Genomic DNA, 19,058 nt, shown 5'->3' with positions numbered 1-19,058 from the left:
CACTGGGTGTCTATATTCACCACACCTAATTCAAGAAAGTCACGTGTTCTCCCATGTTCTCAGAACCTGCTTCATAAATAAAGGGAGATTCAGCATGTTGAGATGTAAAAGCAGAAGCAATGAAGGCATAGTCAAGAAGAATATGCTATCATTTCCTCAAATAAGCATGTGTGGTGGAAAAATAGAATTGCAACATAGGAGCTGGTGTCCAAAAAGAAAAGGTTTTCCAAGCAATTACTATATCTGAACTTTCAAACTTTCAAAGTTAGGAAAATCCCTATTTCAAGTTGTGGTTTTTATGGCCATTTTTCTACAGAGAGACCTCACTTGAGAAATTTTGGAAGTTTCCAAGGTCTCTTTCATTGGGTTGCTGTTGAATAGTTCAATTGAAATAAATTGAAATAAAAAGCAACATCCTAAATAATAATAGCCAAACCGTTCTTTGAGACCTTCGGTCAACAAAACATCGCCAAGGCAAATGCAACCTTAAGAAAGGATATGACCACAAGATCAGCATAAAGAGAACCTGAACAACTTCTAAAAGCACATAGAATGCCAGATGCTGCAGGAGCGAAAGGTTAAAACTGGGTCTCTTAAAAAGGTTAAAATCATGGCAACTGGACCAAAGTTTGTTAATCTGAGACTTTTCATTACTCGTCCAAGTAACTTCATCAGTCAAAATAAAAAACATTACTTAGGCAAAGAATCATTGGAATGTACCAACTCTTGCCCCATCAATACAAAAATGTATTGAAATATGTTGATGAAAACTCAATCATCCAAGGCCAAAAGTCTTTTTAAAAGGTTAAAATTATGGCAACTAGACCACAATTTGTTAATCTGAGACCTTTTATTACTTATCCAAGTATATTCATCAGTCAAAAAAAATTAGGTAGTCAGAGAGTCATTGGAATGTACCAACTCTTGCCACACCAACTGCAAGGGTATCTCCACAAACTGTATTGAATTATGTTGATGAAAAAACTGGACCATCTTTCAGACTGCCACCATTGGCTGAGCAGAAACTGTCTGGTCTGCCTCAAAATTCCCATGGACAACCCACAGCTACTCTTTTAGGGACAATTCCCATTGCAACTGGTCAAAAGGCAGCCTGCTTCAAGAAATTTATTTTACAAACCAAGAGAATTCTAGAGGAATTCTAAAGGAGAGAAGGTGGTGTTTCTACACTTTGCCAGGGGCAAGACGCTGGAGAAGGTGCATAAAAAGGCAGTCGCTTCTTTTTTTGACCATCTCTTCAACAACCTCCAACCTCCCTTGCTTTCCTGAAAATAACACTTAGGTAGACCTCCTGCTACTTCCAACAATAAATAAAATAAATAAAGCACAGCAGATTTTAATGCCGCATTCATTATTACAAGAACAGGGATCTGAAGATAAAAGACTTATCTAAAATTGCTATAGGGATTGTCCTAGTAGAGTTGAAAGAAGAGAAGAACGATCATTCTTCTTCAGTTTCAGAGAGGATCAGAAGAACAATATACAAGATCCATGGCCTTCCTTAATTCCTGAGATGTTCACAGAACGCTCCCTCAGGCTCTCTGGCTGGAAACATCAGTAAGGCAAATGTCACAGGTGGAGAACATTTAAAAGCCTTCTTCCAATGTTGACATCTCTCCAATTATTCTTTGTTTTCAGCGAATATCTGAAACATCCCATCACCTGTTAGGATGCATGGCCTAGACAAGACTTTTGTCCTTCCCTTCTGAGGGAAACGGTGGATAAAAATTTGAAAGGTGCAGCATGCTAAGGCAGAGTTTTTAAAAGCCATGATTTGCTAAGCCAGAGTTTTTAAAAGCCATGATTTGTTGATCATAGCCACAGGGCGTCCCAAAGGTGTTTTCGCAAGAGGCAACTGGGCTGTCTTTGTTTTTCCTTGAAAATGTTTCACTTCTCATCCAAAAAGCTTCTTGAGTTCTGAACGTCAGAAGTGAAGAAACTTCTTGAATAAGAAGCAAAATGTCTTCAAGGAAAAACAAAGACCAGTTGCCTCTTGAAAAAAAAAAACATTTTGGGACAAGCAGAATGCCTGAAAATCTCCCCAGACACATAACTACAGGATCTAATAACACTAAGCCAACATGGGTAAGTGGGAGCAGAATTCTAAGCCAAAACCAAAATCATATGATAGCTTAGTATTTTATGAGCATTTGTGCAAAAGCTGGCTTAAACTGCCCAGCAAATACTAAATCCTGGGGTGATCTTTTTAACTAGAAAGAAATACACACTTTAAAGTTACAGACAGAAAGACCTTACTTAAGAGAATAGCCAGTGTCCAGAGACGGAACTTCTCTTCCTTGAGGGACAGCAACCTTGTCTTCTTCTGTGCAAGATTCAGAAATCCCTCCATTGGAGGTTCCAGGGTTCTTTCTAGAACACCGAGGAGACTGAGAAGGGAAGCCATCTAAGGATTTCATCAACGCTGACGAGAAGTGATTGCTAATGGAGTAGATTTTGCTGCATTTTTCTCCCTCGGCGCTGCTTTTCAACATCTCACATGTCTGAGATGAAGTGAGCGGAAAGCTCCGTGCTCGTTGACTCGGTGGTTTTGTGACTTGTGGGTTGAGTTCCGTATTTTGTGAGGCTGGAAGATTCAAAGATGAGTCAAGAAGGGTGCTGTTGCTCGTCTTTGAAATCGAAGCATGACGATCCACGGAGGAGGAAGATGAGCTGAGCTGATCTTCTCCCAGAGAGGGTGGCAGGGGGCTGCTCTCAGAACCTCGTTGGTCAGTGTTGCTGGTGGACGCTTCCTGAGGATCCAACATGGCAGTTTGGGAATCCTGCCTGCTAGAAGGTTCTTCCTTTTGAATGGACGGCTTTGCACTCAGCTTCCTAGTTCCCTTTTCAGGAGATTGAGGGGTGCCCAGATTTTCAAAAGAGCTTATTCTCTGCTTTATTGATGATCCTCTAGATGATGTCCGGATGATCTTGGTAATAGAGCCCACCTCGTTGTCCGACATGCTCTGATGCTCAGTGCTGCTGTTTCTGAGAGGTTTTGCATCTGAATTTCCTTTCTTTAGTCCCTTGAGGCTTTGACGGAACCAAGCTGGCTTGGGCGCTACAGGTGGCCCTTTCTTCACAAAGTCACCTTCCTCTGAGGTAGAAGAGGCTTTGGGATCACTCTCCTCGGTGTCTGAAGGCTGCAGGGCTGCACCTGAGCAATGCAAGGTTGGCTCACCGTCTTTGCTTTCGATGCCATGAGGCATGTTTAAGGGGCACCTTTCTTCAGCCATGCTGGGGTTAAACAAGCTTTTGATGCAGTCGGAAATTCTCACCCAAGGATCTTCGGTTGTCGTCTCAAGGCTATAATCCACCCTCGCTTGCCTTCTGAGTGCAGGTCTTGTAGATGAGTCTGTCTTCCCTAAAACGCATCATATGATTAACAAAACATCAGTTCTCACCAAAGGGATCGTTCTGAATTCAAAATTGCCCTACAGGATTACAGTTCATGCATGCTTGTGAGTAAGGTCCACCAAACACAATTATACATACTGTAAGGAACTGTACAAAAACTGGTTTGCATGTGCCACTAACAATCCTGGAACCTTACAATTGCTCCCGTGTGATCCTAGGCCTATGAGTGAAATTTATTTCTAACAAAGCAAAAATTGAGAAAATCTCTTTCAAGTTGAGCTAGATGTTCACAAAGTTTTTATGGCAGCAATATAGGAGCAAGGTCACTATCTTCTTCTGTTTTTTTATTTTTTAAAGAAAAGTCAAGTGTAATCTACGATGGAAATTCGTGGTGGTTTCCAATACAAGACTAATAAATCCTAACCCTCCTTAGCTTCTGAGCCTAGGCAAGGTTCAGATGTGTCACCCGTAGACACTAATTCACATAATTGTGCAATTAGATTATCCCATTTCATTCATGTATTAATTTTGAGTGCAATCCTGGGCAGATTTATTCAGGTGTTTGCAGAAAACCAAACGTCTGTCTGCAGTCTTGGTCATGATAACAATCACTAGCCCAGGACTGCAAAGCTGAAATTTGCACAATAATTCCTATGTCCCATTCCAAAGGTTAGCACTGACTTTCCATAGCAGACAAACAAATCTTACCTTTGTTGCTTTTCTCTTCGCGATCTGCAGCTCCTGAGGACACCTTCAGCTGTTCTGCAGCTCGTGGAGCTAAAGAACTTGCAAATGTGCCGTGAGTGACAACCGTCTTATTTCTCAGCCGCAGCAGGTCCCCAACTTCCTGTCGACAAAACAGGAAGCACAAAGCTGACAACACTTAGTTGCATCAAACTGCATTCTCTGGTACCATCTAGAGAAACACAAAAGGTTTCATCTGGAACTCGGCCCAGAACCAGGTTGGGTTTTCAAGTTTGACAAATGATGCTGTTAGTTCAGCTTTATGCCATTAGATCCTGCAGTCAATAACACTAGGGATTTAGTTTAATACTGACTTATCTAATCAGTGGGTTAAAAAAACAGGAAATTCTTCTCTCTTTTTTTTAGCCATAGACCATATTTTTGCCACTTTTAAAAATCCTTTGCAGTCAATTCCTAAGCATCAAAAAAATCAAAATAGGGACTTGATTTACACATGCACTTCCATTTCTGGAAAAATACAAACAATGCTTTCAGAGGCTTAAATTGTGTTGAAATATTCTCTCCCCTCCTTCCAGTTCACATTTAATTTCCTTTGAAATTTCACTGAAAGGGGAAGAGAATGTCAGTGAAATATTCTTGGGCAAAGTGTGGTTTTCTTGCCCTTTTTCAATTTTCAGGAGGCCCCATGTGAATGTCGTGTCTTTTCATGGAGAAAATAACGAAGGAGAAATCTCCTGGCAGTGACAGCAATTAACCAGTTGAATAACTTGCCTCAGAGGTTGTGGGTGCTCCAACACTGGAGGCTTTTAAGAAGGGATTGGACAACCATTTGTCTAAAATGGTATAGAGTTTCTTGACTGAGCAGGGGGTTCGACTAGAAGACCTCCAAAGTCCCTTCCAACTCTGCTATTCTGTTGTTCTTGCACAACCCTCTGTCCTCCCTTGCTTCCATTCAATCCCAAAGGAAAACATTAACAGAAAACTCCTCTAATGGCAATTCTTGCAGGTGGAGACTTGGAGTGTTTCAGTGTGATAGAAAGACGTTAAAGAGAAAATGTATATCTTCATTCCAGTAAGAAAGTCATCTCAAAAACACCAAGAAAAAATTGACAGAAATTCTCAAGCAAGCTGAGAAAACAGAGAAGCTTCAAAGAAGGATCTTCAGCATTAAACATTAACACACATTAACTTAGAAAAGTAACAGGCCAAAGCTATTCAGATATCTACATGTGAATAACCCCATAGTTTTATGTGATATCTTAAATGCTCATATTTTTATATGGGTAGATATGGAAGGGGATTCTAAAGTTTCAATAGGATATTTGGGATAGATCAAAGGAGAATGGAGAATCAGTCTCATCAATTTCTAAAGCTTCTAAAGGCCTTATCTATTTTTTAAGAGCAGAGTTGTGGACCTTAGAAATATAATTATTTTGCCTCTGAATAACTAATCACTGCAGGACCATAAGTGTTACCTTCATGTCTTGCATATTTAATTATCTCATTTGTGGTCTTCTGCATATCAGATTAAACTTCACAAATTCCTGGTATTCTTGCTTACCACTATTTCTTTGACCCCCATCAAAATGTAAAAATATACTACAGTGGTCTAATATGATCCAGTTTTTACCAGTTTTAAACTAAGCTGTAAGAAAGGCGTTCCTGTGTTCTGTGAATCCAAACAACAAATAAGACTATCTATCTTTAAATTATCTGCAGTACTCATTTTTATGAATATCCGTAGAGGCATTTTTTAAAATAAAACCATAGAAAGAAAGATCAAAATCTTTTATACCATATCTGACGTTCTATAAATTTAGGTGCTTTCCTGCCATCCTAGGGTTACCGGTTTTATTAGTTTTGCATGCTTTGCATATATCACTTGATATTTTCCTTTTCTGCACTCAACATACTCGGGGGTAAAGTCTAGTTCCTTTTCCCTGCTATTGTCTTCTCAAACTTTTTTTTTTGAAGACACAAAGGCCCGCAGTTGGTGTTGCCACATACAGAAAAGATTTTTTGCTTGTTCTCAGAAATGGTGGTTGCTTTGAGAGGAACCATTTCAACGAGTTTTTTTTTTCTTGTTTTGCAAAAATGCATTTTAATTTGTTATTCAATGCACTGGTTTCAAAAGAGAATCCATGTTGAGGTTCACACTCATCATGTTTTTGCCATCTCAAAAAGGTAAACTTATTCTCTAAAAATTGGCTATAAAGCCTGCCCTGGAGGAAAGAAACTGGTTTACATTCAGCATTGAACTGTGCCCTGTTCAGATCTCAACTCTTTCAAGCAGTGGTGGATTTCAAATTTTTTTACTACCGGTTCTGTGGGCGTGGCTTGGTGGGTGTGGCAGGGGAAGGATACTGCAAAATCCCCATGCCCTCCCCACCCCACTAACCTGCTTTCCAGCTCCGTTCTGTTGTACAGGGCAACCAAAGAAGACCCAGCCGATCAGCTGAGACTTGGGAGGTGGAGAATAGATGGGGGCGGGGCCAGTCAGAGGTGGGATTTGCTGGTTCTCCAAACTACTCAAAATTTCCACTACCTGTTCTCCAGAACTGGTCAGAACCTGCTGAATACCACCTCTGGTATTTGTTGGTAGTAGCTGGCATTTGTTGGTAGGGAGAGGGTTCCCAGGCAGGCCCAACTCCTTTGTTGTTGAGATTGGGGAGGGACTTGCCATGGGCTCAGGGCCAACTAATTGTCCTCCCCATCTTAATGACTTGGTTCCTTTTCCTGGCTTTTCTCCACACTGCTTACACGCCTTGACTACTTTTAGTTCGGTGGCTTTGCCCTAGCCTCATATGTTCCTCGCTTAACCAACAGTTGCTTTGCCTTCCGTTATGATGCTTCTCCCAATGACCTTATGACCCAGTTCTAGAGTTCTGATGCTGCCCCCCCTCCACCAACTGTGACACGTGAAACTGAAACCTGGCTCTAGGTCCTGCCTCAGTTTACCTTCCCAATTAAGCAACAGAGTTGGAAGATCGTTGAATGATTTTTTTGAAGCCATTTCTTCCTTAGACTGAGACTTTGCTTCAGACCTCGGTAGATTTTGAAGGGTTTGAATGGATGCTTACAGCCATTCCTGTGGAGTTGAATAAGATGTTTCTGGGCCTGTAACAGCAATATGATTTAGGGATATCTTCACCCAATCATCCACATCTCCTTCAAATGCTTCAGGATGTTCCTTTTGAAACTTGACCCAGGCATCTAGAAGTTGTACTCCCTGAGACTCTCTTACTGGTTTATAAAAATCTGCTTTCACGCTTTTTAGGCATTTATAAAGCCACCGCAATACATTTTGCCGGGATTCTTTTGAGTTTTTTTGGTTTGGAGACTGTCTAAAGACACTTTAAGCCAGGAGTCTTCAAACTTGACAGCTTTAAGACTTGTGGACTTCAACTCCCAGAATTCCTCCTCCAGTCATGTTAGCTCAGGAATTCTGGGAGTTGAAGTCCACAAGTCTTAAAGCTTGCCAAGTTTGAAGACCCTTGTTTGAAGCCATTCCTTCTTTATGTCATATCCCAGTCCACCAGGCTTCTTTTTTTTAAAGAAGTTATTGCTGGCTTTTGTGGTGTTGCACTATCTACACTTGTTTGCTGGGGATTCACAAACTCTAATTTGAACTCTCTACTTCTAGATGATACAACCTGGCCCTTATACATCAATGGGCAACAGCTGTTCTTCCTCAGTTGTCTCTCTCTCCATTTTTGGCATTTTTTAGCCCCTTCTGTCCACCAGAAGCTTGTCTTACCTGGGCATCTGAAGATGCTGGGACTTCACCCTCATGCAGACTGGGTCTCTTTTTCATCTCTCTGATCATCTGCTCATTATCAGGACAATCCTGTTTGAAATACTTCCTTGGTGGAGGCTTGGGTTTGAATGACCTCGGTTTTCTAACCAGGATCTCTGTGCATTTTTTAGTCCTGTGTGACGAAAGGGCACCGACGTCTTGAGACACTGGTGGGGAAGACTCATTTCGCAAACTCACTTCAGAAAATGAATGCCGGGAGCCCGGTGGCTGCGTAATTGCTACATCCAGACGATGTTCTTTCCCCTGGCCATTGGTCAACTGATAAAGAAGGCCATGTCCACAAGATGACCTGGGGTTGTAACTGCTATCGCTGCTGGAACGGATCATTGGCTTTTGAGAAGGATGGATGAGGTGAGTGTCATTCTTCTCCAAGTATTTTTCACAGGGAGCTTTCTTGAGCCAACTGCCACCTACATTGAAAGTAGAACACGGCACAGTCAAAACACGGCAGAGAAGAGATACGAGATAATGGCTGAAATCCAAAGACCTTCATCGATAGCTCCGTGCACCCACCCCACAGTGCCTGGGATTTGTGTAAGGACTTCAGTAGCCTCACATGGCCGCTTGCGTGGCAAAACAGGACGGTTGTTATTACCGGGGAAGCTGCAGTTCAGAGTTTAAAAATCTCCACAAATCACTGTATTGTCACCATCTCCTTTTAATGACCCCATAATCCCTTGCGGGGTGGAGTCTGGGCAATTAAATGGAGTGGAGTGTTTACTGCCCGGATGCCTTTCCTGTTGCCAATGCAGAGTTTTATTCAGCAGATACATTCTCATTGTGCCCAGAGAGACATCTGCCTCTATCTAGGATCGAACTCACAGCCTCCTGATTGTGAGGCGAGAATTCCACCTCTAGGCCACCATACCACTCCACAAATCATTGTTTGTCAAGGAACTAATCTGAACTCCTTCTCATTATTGATAACTCTCCAATATGGCATTGATTTTACCTTATACTCTAATTAAAAATAATGTCTGCTTTACAAATATAAAAATAATGGCCACATTTATTTTTTATTTCTATTACAATTGCTCAAAGAAGAATTACGGTTTTCTTGGTGAAGGTGAAGCTGATGATTTCTATCAGGATGGGAGTCATTTCTTATTTTATGGTCTGAACGTCTCAAAGTCTCGGAATTATGATGCAATGATATTATCAAAGAAAATGCATTTCAATCCAATTTTTCTGGTTTTGGATGAACTGGAGAGGGTGCTATGTTACAAAATAGGGTTGTTATATGCTGAAAGTTCTAACTCTCTTTTACCTCCTATGAGGACAAAGAAGAAATTCCCTTAAATCAGTTTAGGTCCAGCTAGAGGGAACTGCGTGATTGTATTTTTAAAACTGCAGCTCACTATTGTTTGCTCCTTTGTCCTAGAATATCTATTTCTCTCTCTGTGGTATCTGGGTACCACTTCTGGTAACAAGGTGATGGACCACAAGGGTCTCTAAGCTGATTTGGCCTGGTTGGATATTTTTAAAAAAGATGGCAAATTCTTTATATCTAAATTGAGGGGAATTCCTTACCTTCTGCATTCCAATGGAATTTGTCTCTTTCCAACTTGTTGCTTTCCATAGCATTGAAAATTGCATCCTTTAGCTGCTGTTCAGAAACCTGCAATAGACCACCAAACCAAGATGAAAACTTTAAAGTTTGGCAAAGTCTGGAAATTTTTATATACAGCTATGCAGCACTTTGGATCCAAAAACAGAGAACATAGTATTAGGGCTTCTTAAACACAGCTTCTTAAAACCCCTGCATCTTTTTGCCAGAAAAGAGATGCAGCTGCTTTAAGGAGTTTCACAGAATTGCTACATGCATGTCTGATGCACTCCAAAGCATCTTTACCCTTTCAGCTTTGAATTACACAATATTAATTTTAACTAATAAGAATCAAGCTACCTGGTTGCTGTTAAGGGACAAAACAATGAAAGAAAGAGAATGGCCAAGAAGTTCTAAAGATGGTGGCAGACACCTTTGCAAGGAGATAGGCCTCAGGAGGTGCCTGATGAAACCCAGACCTGACTTAGGTTCTCCACAATAGAAAGACTTTGCGAACAAGTCATCTTGGAATTTGAGTAGGGGGTTGTTTTGGCTTTGAGGGAAAGGTTATTTGGGCCCAGAGCTTTGGGAACATTAAAATATATAAATTTCATTCACTTTCCATCTTACCTGTGGATCAGGATGCCTGCTAATGATAATTTGCACAATGCCAGGATTGCAGTGGCTTAGGACAGCGTGAACTTCACTGAGGGTCATTGTTTGGACAGATGCCTCGTTGATTTCCACTATTTCATCTCCACCTCTTCAAGAAGATTGCCATTACAAACAAAAAAACAATTGTTAACCCTAGTGTTAACATCGTATAGTTTTGCAAACCTGAAACATTACCTATGTCATTTCTATTGGCTACTTTATGATTTCAAACAGAGACGCCTGAAGCCCAAAGAATTCTAGCTTGTCCTCTATTTTCAAATGAGAAATCCATATATAGGCAAATTAAGGCAACACGTTTCAAGTTCTTTATCTCACATTCATTTTGATATAAAAGGAGACATGTAGCTTTTGTGAAGTTGGGGTCCAATCTTGTTGATTGCTTTGGAAACAACTACTGGATATCTTATTTATTTGAGAATCACCTCTTGCATTTATTTTATCTAAGGCTAAAAATTAACTTCTTCTGGGTCAGTTGGTTGGGTCACTGTGTTAATATAGCAATAGCAATTAGATTTATATGCTGCTTCATAGTACTTTACAGCACTTTCTGAGCAGTTTACAATGTCAGCATATTGCCACCGACAATCTGGGTCCTCGTATGACATACTAATCCACCTCCCACTATATTTAAATGTGTTATGTGAAGAAGATCAAAAGCAGTCCTCTCTCTCTTTCAGGAGGCAGCAAATTTTAGAAAACAAATCATGAAATAGAGAAAGACATCTCTCTGCAGCTTGTGGTAGCTCTAATCTTGCCCTGTTTCACCGAAGTACAAAACAAATGGAGGCTCAGCTTGAACAGAAAGGGTTAGACCAAGATTGACTCATAGCATGGAGAAAGAATATGCAGGCTCCTGTTCTTGGTTTCATCTTACTTACTTCTCTAAACTTTCTCCAGATGCTCTGCTTTGCAAGAAACAGAGCCTTGGCCCAGAATTTAGCAGCTATGTTGTGCTTACAGTTTCTTTTTTGATGCAGCCTGGTCTTTCACTTGGCAGAAGAAATTCAATACTGAGACATTTCAAGTTTAATTATGGAAGAAAGGAAAGCAAGGGAAGGGAAGGAAAAGAAAGAGAGAAAGAGAGAGAAAGATAGAAAGACAGACGGAAGGAAGGAAGGAAGGAAGGAAGGAAGGAAGGAAGGAAGGAAGGAAGGAAGGAAGGAAGGAAGGAAAGAAAGAAAGAAAGAAAGAAAGAAAGAAAGAAAGAAAGAAAGAAAGAAAGAAAGAAAGAAAACAAACGTTTTTGCAATGTGTGTGGATGAATTGAATTTGCCTACGATTTTAAGGTATGGCTCTTTTTTCAAGTGAAAAGTTGAATTGGTGTTTGAGTAACCAATCAAACTTGGCAATGTAACTTCTCACCTTTTGAAAAAGTGGGATGTGAATGTTTTGGAAATTATTGCTTTGGAAATTATTCGGTCTCGACATACCTGAGCCTCCCATCCATGTGAGCCACAGAGCCAGGAGAAAGTGTGTGGATGAATATCCCTGAAATGTACCGGGAGTAAGGGATGCTGCACAAGCCAATGCCTAAGCCCACGCCAGCCTCTGTGGAAAATACATCAGGAAGATATGAAAAAACAAAGAGGAAATGAGCTATCCAAATGAATAAGAAATGCACTCACTCTGGGTCAGTATTGAGCATTAGGCTTGCTTCTATCCTCAACCATTCAGGATCTCTGCATGCATACCTGGTAGCTTGGCCCACATCTTGTGCTAAGCTGTGGTTTGTTTTATCGTGATTTCACATGCCAGAGTAGTACACACGTATTAAGACATTAAAATTGGTCTGCAATATATATATATATATATATATATATATATATATATATATATATATATATATATATATATATATATATATATATTCTTAAGTTTTCGCTGGTACTTACATGTATGGTATTCAGCTTTGTTCGGGTATTTTCCACGTCATTGTAGTTGTGCTTTAAAGTTGTAGCAGCGTTTCAGCAGAATCTCATCTGCCATCATCAGGCTTCTGTATAGATGAACACTATACAGAAGCCTGATGATGGCAGATGAGATTCTGCTGAAACGTTGCTACAACTTTAAAAGCACAACTACAATGACATGGGAAAATACCCGAACAAAGCTGAATGCCATACATACATACATACATACATACATACATACATACATATATATATATATATATATATATATATATATATATATATATATATATATAAAATGAACCCAGTCATTATTGTAGAACGATTACTCTCTCAACTCCTTCCAAACCAGAAGGAATTTCTGGCACAGCATCACCAAAAAAGAAGGTGGGGAAAAGGCTCAGACTGGCAATATGTTTGAGCCGAGTCTATTCTGGAAACATTTGGGTGGGGGGGTTGGCAGTGGGTGGGTGGGGGAGTTGCTATATTTACTGCTCACCTTTATTTAAGGAAACTTCCATCATGATCCTGTCATTGGGGTTCATGGTATTCAGAGGAAACACCGTGGTGCTTTCTGACCCAAAGGAGCTGTTCTCCTTGGTGATGCACATACTGGTACTCAGAGAACGACAAAGGTGAGATGATAAATAGTTGGTGGCAGAAGATGGAGTGCTGAAGCTTGTCCGAACTGTGAGGGTGAGGAGACCCTTCTTGGCCTGCTAGAAAGAAGGAAGCATTGTGAGAAGGAAGAGGAGAACATGGAGGGGGAGGAACACATGAAAGAGAAGGGGAAGGACAAGCAGGGAAGGGAAAGGACAAGAGGAGGAGGAAGAGGAAGAGGAGGAACACATGAAAGAGAAGAGGAAGGACAAGCAGGGAATGGAAAGGACAAGAGAAGGAGGAGGAATACATGAAAGAGAAGGGGAGCAGGGGAAGGGGAAGGACAACAGAAGGGAGGAGAAAGAGGAGGAAAAAAAGAATTCATATAGGAGAACATTACATAGGGCCATAACCTTAAATTTCTGCAAAGCTTCATGGTGTGTGAGTCCATGCATTGATTCTCCATTCAATTCTAGGATTTCATCTCCTGTTACATCAAAATAAACCATTTTATTAGCTAGTTTTTGGCACCAACATTTCATCAACATTTCACCAGCCAAGTTCAACCACCATTCCACACACACATACATTTTTCCCATTGGATAGCCATACATAAGATCAAACCCACTAAAGCCACTAATTTTCCCCCCCAAGATAGATGCTTCAGATGTTTACAGAACCTGAAGACGCTATCTCCCTTGTGTAAGCCAATCTGTCTAGTTCCAACTAAACTCAATAAAGCAGTTCTTTGAGAAAGTTGCAAATCTCGAAGTGCTGCATTGATGGGTTCATTAGTTGGAACCTTTACAACTAATTCAAAATGCAGGGACAATGTTATCCTACCTTCTTGTAACCTTCCATCTGCAGCAGCTGCTCCACCAGGAAAGATAGTCTTCACATAGATGCCAATGGGACCATAAATGCTGTCCTGGCCACCCACAATGCTGAAACCCAGTCCCTAATGAGAGTGAACAGAGGGGGCATTTTACTTGATTAATCACCTGCTCCTTTGACTAACTGCTTCAACAAGCAATCAAAACACTTTTTTATTTGTAAAAAAGTATTGGAGGGAAAAAATGTTTTTATTGGCCCTCAACTCTAAAAGGCACTGGCAATTTATTCTTAATCAGCTATGGATGGATCAACATTCCTGTTGGTTCATGATGGTTTTCCATGCATTCAAGTTAAAAATCATTCAAATTCCTCACGTTTTGTGTCTCAATAATACTTAAAATCTATGAGGGGAAAAAAGAACTTCTTGCTTCCTGTTTATAATTAGAATGGACTTTGGAATGGAGGAAAGGTCTAATTCAGGGGTGTCCAACCTTGGCAACTTTAAGACTTGTGGACTTCAACTCCCAGAATTCCTCAGCCAGCAAAGCTGGCTGAGGAATTCTGGGAGTTGAAGTCCACAAGTCTTAAAGTTGCCAAGGTTGGACACCCCTGATCTAATTCATCCCAGAATTGGTAGCCAATTGCAGAAGCATGCGCAAAGTGAAGGTCCATTTTTGGAAGGTTACTTCTTATGCCTTTTCAGGAACAATAAGGATAATGATATAATGCTGCTATTATGGCACTGAGAGCCTGATCTGTTAGGATGGAAGAGCAATCTTGAAATTTTAAGCAGAAATGAAATCTTCTAGTACAGGGGTCCCCAACCGCCGGTCCGCGGACCGGTACCGGGCCGCGGAACAAGCCTTACCGGGCCGCTGGTTGCTGGGCGCCGCCATCTTTTTTTGGTAAAAAGCGCTTCTGGTGAGCTTTTCCGGGTAGAAAGCTCACCGGAAGCGCTGTTTCGTCATAAAAGATGGCGGCGCCAGCGCCCGATGAGCTTTTCCGGGTAGAAAGCCATTTCTACCCGAAAAAGCTCACCAGAGCGTTGGCGCCGCTTATCTTTTATGACGAACAGCGCTCCGTGACGCCACCGAAGCGCCTTTTCGTCATAAAAGATGGCGGCGCCCAGTTGACGCTGGGTACCGGGCCGCGGCGCCCAGCTGATGTCGGAACCGGGCCGCGGCGTCGAAAAGGTTGGGGATCCCTGTTCTAGTACATGATGCAATTCTCCAGGCCCGTGTTTCTCAACCTTGACCACTTGAAGACATGTGGACTTTGACTCCCAGAATTCCTCTGTTACATGGCTGGGGAATTCTGGGAGTTGAAGTCTACAGGTCTTCAAGTAGCCCAGGTTGAGAAACATTGCTGTAGACCCATCTCTCCCTGAAAGGAAGAATGGAGTTTTAAAATTTTGACTCCAGACCACATTTTTTGTCCCAGTGTTCATTATATATTATCCAAGGAAAGACCAATAACAAAGCGAACAGCTCACCTTCCCTTGACCTTTCATTAAAACAATGTTGGAGATCATAGAGGCCTGTAAACCTGAAGATGTGGACATGAGGTGGGCGGAACTTAGTGAGCGAGATGACCTGGAAAGAGGCTACAGTTGAAACAAACAACAAGGAAAGGTTAATATCATACTGGATAATTTTTTTAAAAAGATTATATTTTCATTTAACTTGTAACAATTTTTGCCTACAATGGAGTGGTGAATTAGATGCTGGTAATATAGCTTTCATTATTCTTCATAATCAGTGATGATTGTATAGAAGTTATAATCTACAATCAGGCTCCAAATGACTGTATTGCATCAACATCTCCTTTGTTAGTGTCCTGCAGGGAATTGAATCCTGCCTCCCCCCTGTTTTTATCATTCAACAGATGACAAGAGAATTTGCTTTTAGAGAAGGAGAATTTCCTTGGAGTGAAACTCTCATGGCTGGAGGGTTCTGTTCTTGCGTTTATTTAATTAGGAAGTTGCCCAGGGATGTGTATTAATGGCCACTTCCTAATTATTTCAATGCAAAAACACAGTGCATAACAAATTATCTTCAATTGAACATGAATCACTCTCCCACCAGTCTCCCAGGCAGTTAGAGATATCTCCTGCCCTTGAAAAACTGCTGGAAAAATCCCTGGGTAAATTTGGGGGTGGGGGAAAGTATCCACCCAATTTTTGTGGTGGAGAATTCCTGAAGGCCACCTGCATTTCAATCCTATTTCAATCCTAACTTGCTCATCCAGCAACTAAACAGTTCTAACCGACTCTACAAACAGAGCAGCATGTGCATTTCACTGATTTACAATCCTCCAGGGACACAGCTGGTAAGGAAAGATAGAACAAACACCATTGGGAGATGCAGGTGATGTTCTCCTTAGTGCATGGAAGTGACCTCATTCTTCTGAGGTCAAGGGCTTTTGGAAAACAGGCTGTTTTGTTGTAGGGAAGCATTAGATGCTCGTTTTGGAGGCGTAACGAGGAAGGAAATGTTTGGCCTGAAAGCTGCATTCCATCTGTATTGTCGTTTCTTGGCTGTTTCATGCATAGGGCACTGTAGTCTGGTGGGTTTCCTTTTCCCTCTTACCTTGACAGCTGCTTTTCCTGCTGCATTCTCCAGCTGTTGAGAGAATGACTTTCTGTTGCTATAAAGGGACTGTCTGTACCGAGAGGTTGACTTCTTGACCACAGAACTATCAACATCTCCTATCCAGTACGGACTAGCACCTTAAGGGGAAAGAAAAAGCAAACCGAATTGAATTGGATACTTTATTTGGCCAAGTGAGATTAGACATGCAAGGAATTTGTCCCCAGTGCAGAAGCTCTCAGTATACATGCAAGCAACAGAATCTTCATCTTCATCATCATCCCATAGGAAGAAGTAGTAAAGAAGATAATAAGGATAAATAATAATATTACTGCAGTCATACTACATGGATAAACATATACAGACAATATTGTGAGAATTAAGTGTTCAGCAGAATGGGTGGCACGAGGGGAGAGAAACTGTCCCATGCTTAAATTCTCAGTCATCCAGGTCATGGTTGTTTCAAGTAGTTTAACACCTATAACAATGGTTGTCCCAAAGGTGGTTTTTTTTTCAAGAGGCAACTGGACTTTCTCTTTTTTCTTTGAAGACGTTTTGCTTCTCATCCAAGAATCTTCTCATCCAGAGCTGAAGAAGCTTCTTGGATGAGAAGCGAAATGCCTGCAAAGAAAAACCAGAACGTTGCCTCTTGAAAAAAAAGCACCTTTCTCCGTGTCGAATTGTGTTGGCCTGCAATGCCCTGTAGCGCCATCTTGAGGGGAAGAGTTCAAACAGTTTATGTCCAGGATGTGAGGAGACTGCAGGCATTTTCTCAGCCTCCTCCCCTTCTGACCACGCAATATACAGGTCTTCCACAGAAATCAGGGTGGTTGCAGTTGTTCTTTCTGCAGTCCAAACTGTCCATTGGGAGTCTGTGCCTGTTTGGTTGCTGTACCAAACCAGACCCAATACCCAACTTTTACCCTCAACCACCACCCTACCTCAACCACCTACCACCACCCACCATCACCCAAAACTACCCACCACCCACCATCACCCAAGACTAGGCACGCACGCCCCCAACTACCTCAATCCCAACTGCTGCCGGACTTAAATGCAAACTACTCAATGCAAGAAGCCTCGTGAATAAAATACCTGAATTTCTCATCCTCTTAAATATGGCTAACTTCGACATTATATTTGTCTGTGAAACATGGCTCAATGCATCTCTCCCCGACTCCATTACCACAGTAAGAGACTATCATGTTTACCGATCAGATCGTGAAAATCGTCGAGGAGGTGGTGTTGCTATATTCTATAAAAAATCCTTACATCTAAAAAATATCCAAGTTACCCAGGAGCTTGCCCTTCCTGAAACCATCATCTGCGAACTATCCTTAAATATCACAATTCAATTCTTACTATGTTACAGAGCACCTGATTATGACATCGAACATGTAAACAAGCTAAATACACTACTAACATGGGCAACATCCTGCCCATACCCTTTTATCTTTCTTGGAGATTTCAATCTACCTCATATCGACTGGACCCTAAATAATTGTACAACTGAAATCATACACACAACCTTCTACAATGCTATTACAAATCTAGGTCTTGAACAACTAGTAACCAACAACACTAGACTGAACAACTGCCTCGATCTCATCTTCTGCAATAGTTTGAATTTAATTTACGGAATACAAACCAAAGAACCCTTTTCCAGTAGTGACCACAATATGATTGACTTTTGCCTCAACATACGTCCACACAAAAATCACCACAATGATGTCATCCCTAATTGTAACTTCAAAAAGGCAACTATGATCTTATAGATAACGATCTCTCATCCCTCGATTGGCAATCTCTATTCACTGGATGCAATACTGTTGAAGACCATTACAACATTTTTTTACTTGAAGTCAAAAGAGTCATCAAACTATATGTTCCAACAACAACTCCAAAAACAAAACAAAAAAGCAGATTACCCATATCAATAAGGAAACTTCAATCCAAAAAGAGATCACTCTGGCGGAAAAACAAATCTGGTCACGTTGCTAATTTCAAAAACCGATACAAAAATTTATGCCACCAGATAAAGACCGAATGCACCAATTCTCACATTAAACAAGAGGAAAACCTTCTAAGCACCAATTCCACCCGTGCTTTTTACAATTTTGTAAACAACAAACTAAAAGACTCAAGGTCCATCCCTCCTTGATAGGACCAGATGGTAAAGACTGCAGCGACGACACCATTAAAGCCAACATCTTTAACACATTCTTCGGCTCAGTGTTTGTAAACAGTAATGGATCATGCCCAATGTTTCCTAGCCGTACCACAGATAACAACAATGATCTAATACATATCGATTTTACAGTAGACAACGTTGAAAAAGCACTACGCAACCTAAAACCATCTCTATCTATTGGACCGGATGGAATATGTGCCTACTTCTTAAGAAAGCTATCCACTGCCATAGCCAAACCTCTAAGCATAATCTTTGAAAAATCTTTCAGGACCAGCTCCTTGCCTAACCTATGGTTACAAGCCACAGTCATCCCTATCTTCAAAAAGGAGACCCAAGCCTAGTTGAAAACTACAGACCAATCTCCTTATGCTGCGTCACCTGTAAAGTCATGGAATCAATTATTAACCAATCCATCATCCTCCATTTAGAGACAAACAACCTACTCTCCAATAAACAATTTGGTTTCAGAAAAAACTATCCTGTAATCTGCAACTCTTACACTGCAAAAACATATGGACTACACAACTCGACCAGGGCAAAGCAATAGACGCAATCTACATAGACTTCTGCAAAGCCTTTGATTCAGTGGTACACGACAAACTACTCCTAAAAATAAAATCTTATGGTATCTCTGGACAACTGAATAACTGGATAGAAGCATTCCTGTCAAACAGACAACAAATGGTCAAAATCGGGAACGCCCTATCAAATCCAGTACCTGTCAATAGTGGTGTTCCCCAAGGCAGTGTTCTAGGACCAACTCTCTTCATAATCTACATAAACGACCTTTGTGATCATATCAAGAGCAATTGCGTTCTCT

The 19,058-nt window shown here is 41.0% G+C and overlaps 1 protein-coding gene across 1 annotated transcript in view; it reads right to left on the bottom strand.

Moving 5' to 3' along the window:
- Positions 1-19,058, bottom strand: part of IL16 (interleukin 16) — a 36,424-nt gene that overhangs the window by 8,344 nt on the left and 9,022 nt on the right. Inside the window, exons 6-16 of the mRNA XM_087972612.1 lie at positions 16,048-16,187; positions 14,952-15,062; positions 13,469-13,583; positions 13,039-13,112; positions 12,525-12,744; positions 11,546-11,663; positions 10,071-10,203; positions 9,425-9,512; positions 7,835-8,304; positions 4,081-4,219; positions 2,275-3,379 (exon numbers count right to left, since the gene is read on the bottom strand). Coding sequence (XP_087828738.1) covers positions 2,275-3,379; positions 4,081-4,219; positions 7,835-8,304; positions 9,425-9,512; positions 10,071-10,203; positions 11,546-11,663; positions 12,525-12,744; positions 13,039-13,112; positions 13,469-13,583; positions 14,952-15,062; positions 16,048-16,187 — 2,713 coding nt within the window. The remainder of the gene's footprint in view (positions 1-2,274; positions 3,380-4,080; positions 4,220-7,834; positions 8,305-9,424; positions 9,513-10,070; positions 10,204-11,545; positions 11,664-12,524; positions 12,745-13,038; positions 13,113-13,468; positions 13,584-14,951; positions 15,063-16,047; positions 16,188-19,058) is intronic.

This window comes from Notechis scutatus, chromosome 11 (assembly GCF_049901735.1).
Source record: "Notechis scutatus isolate UNSWTSFEM ecotype Mainland chromosome 11, rNotScu1.2, whole genome shotgun sequence".
Lineage (NCBI taxonomy): Eukaryota > Metazoa > Chordata > Lepidosauria > Squamata > Elapidae > Notechis > Notechis scutatus.
The sequence above is the reverse complement of the archived record's forward strand: the minus strand, read 5'-3'. Positions and strand labels throughout refer to the sequence as shown.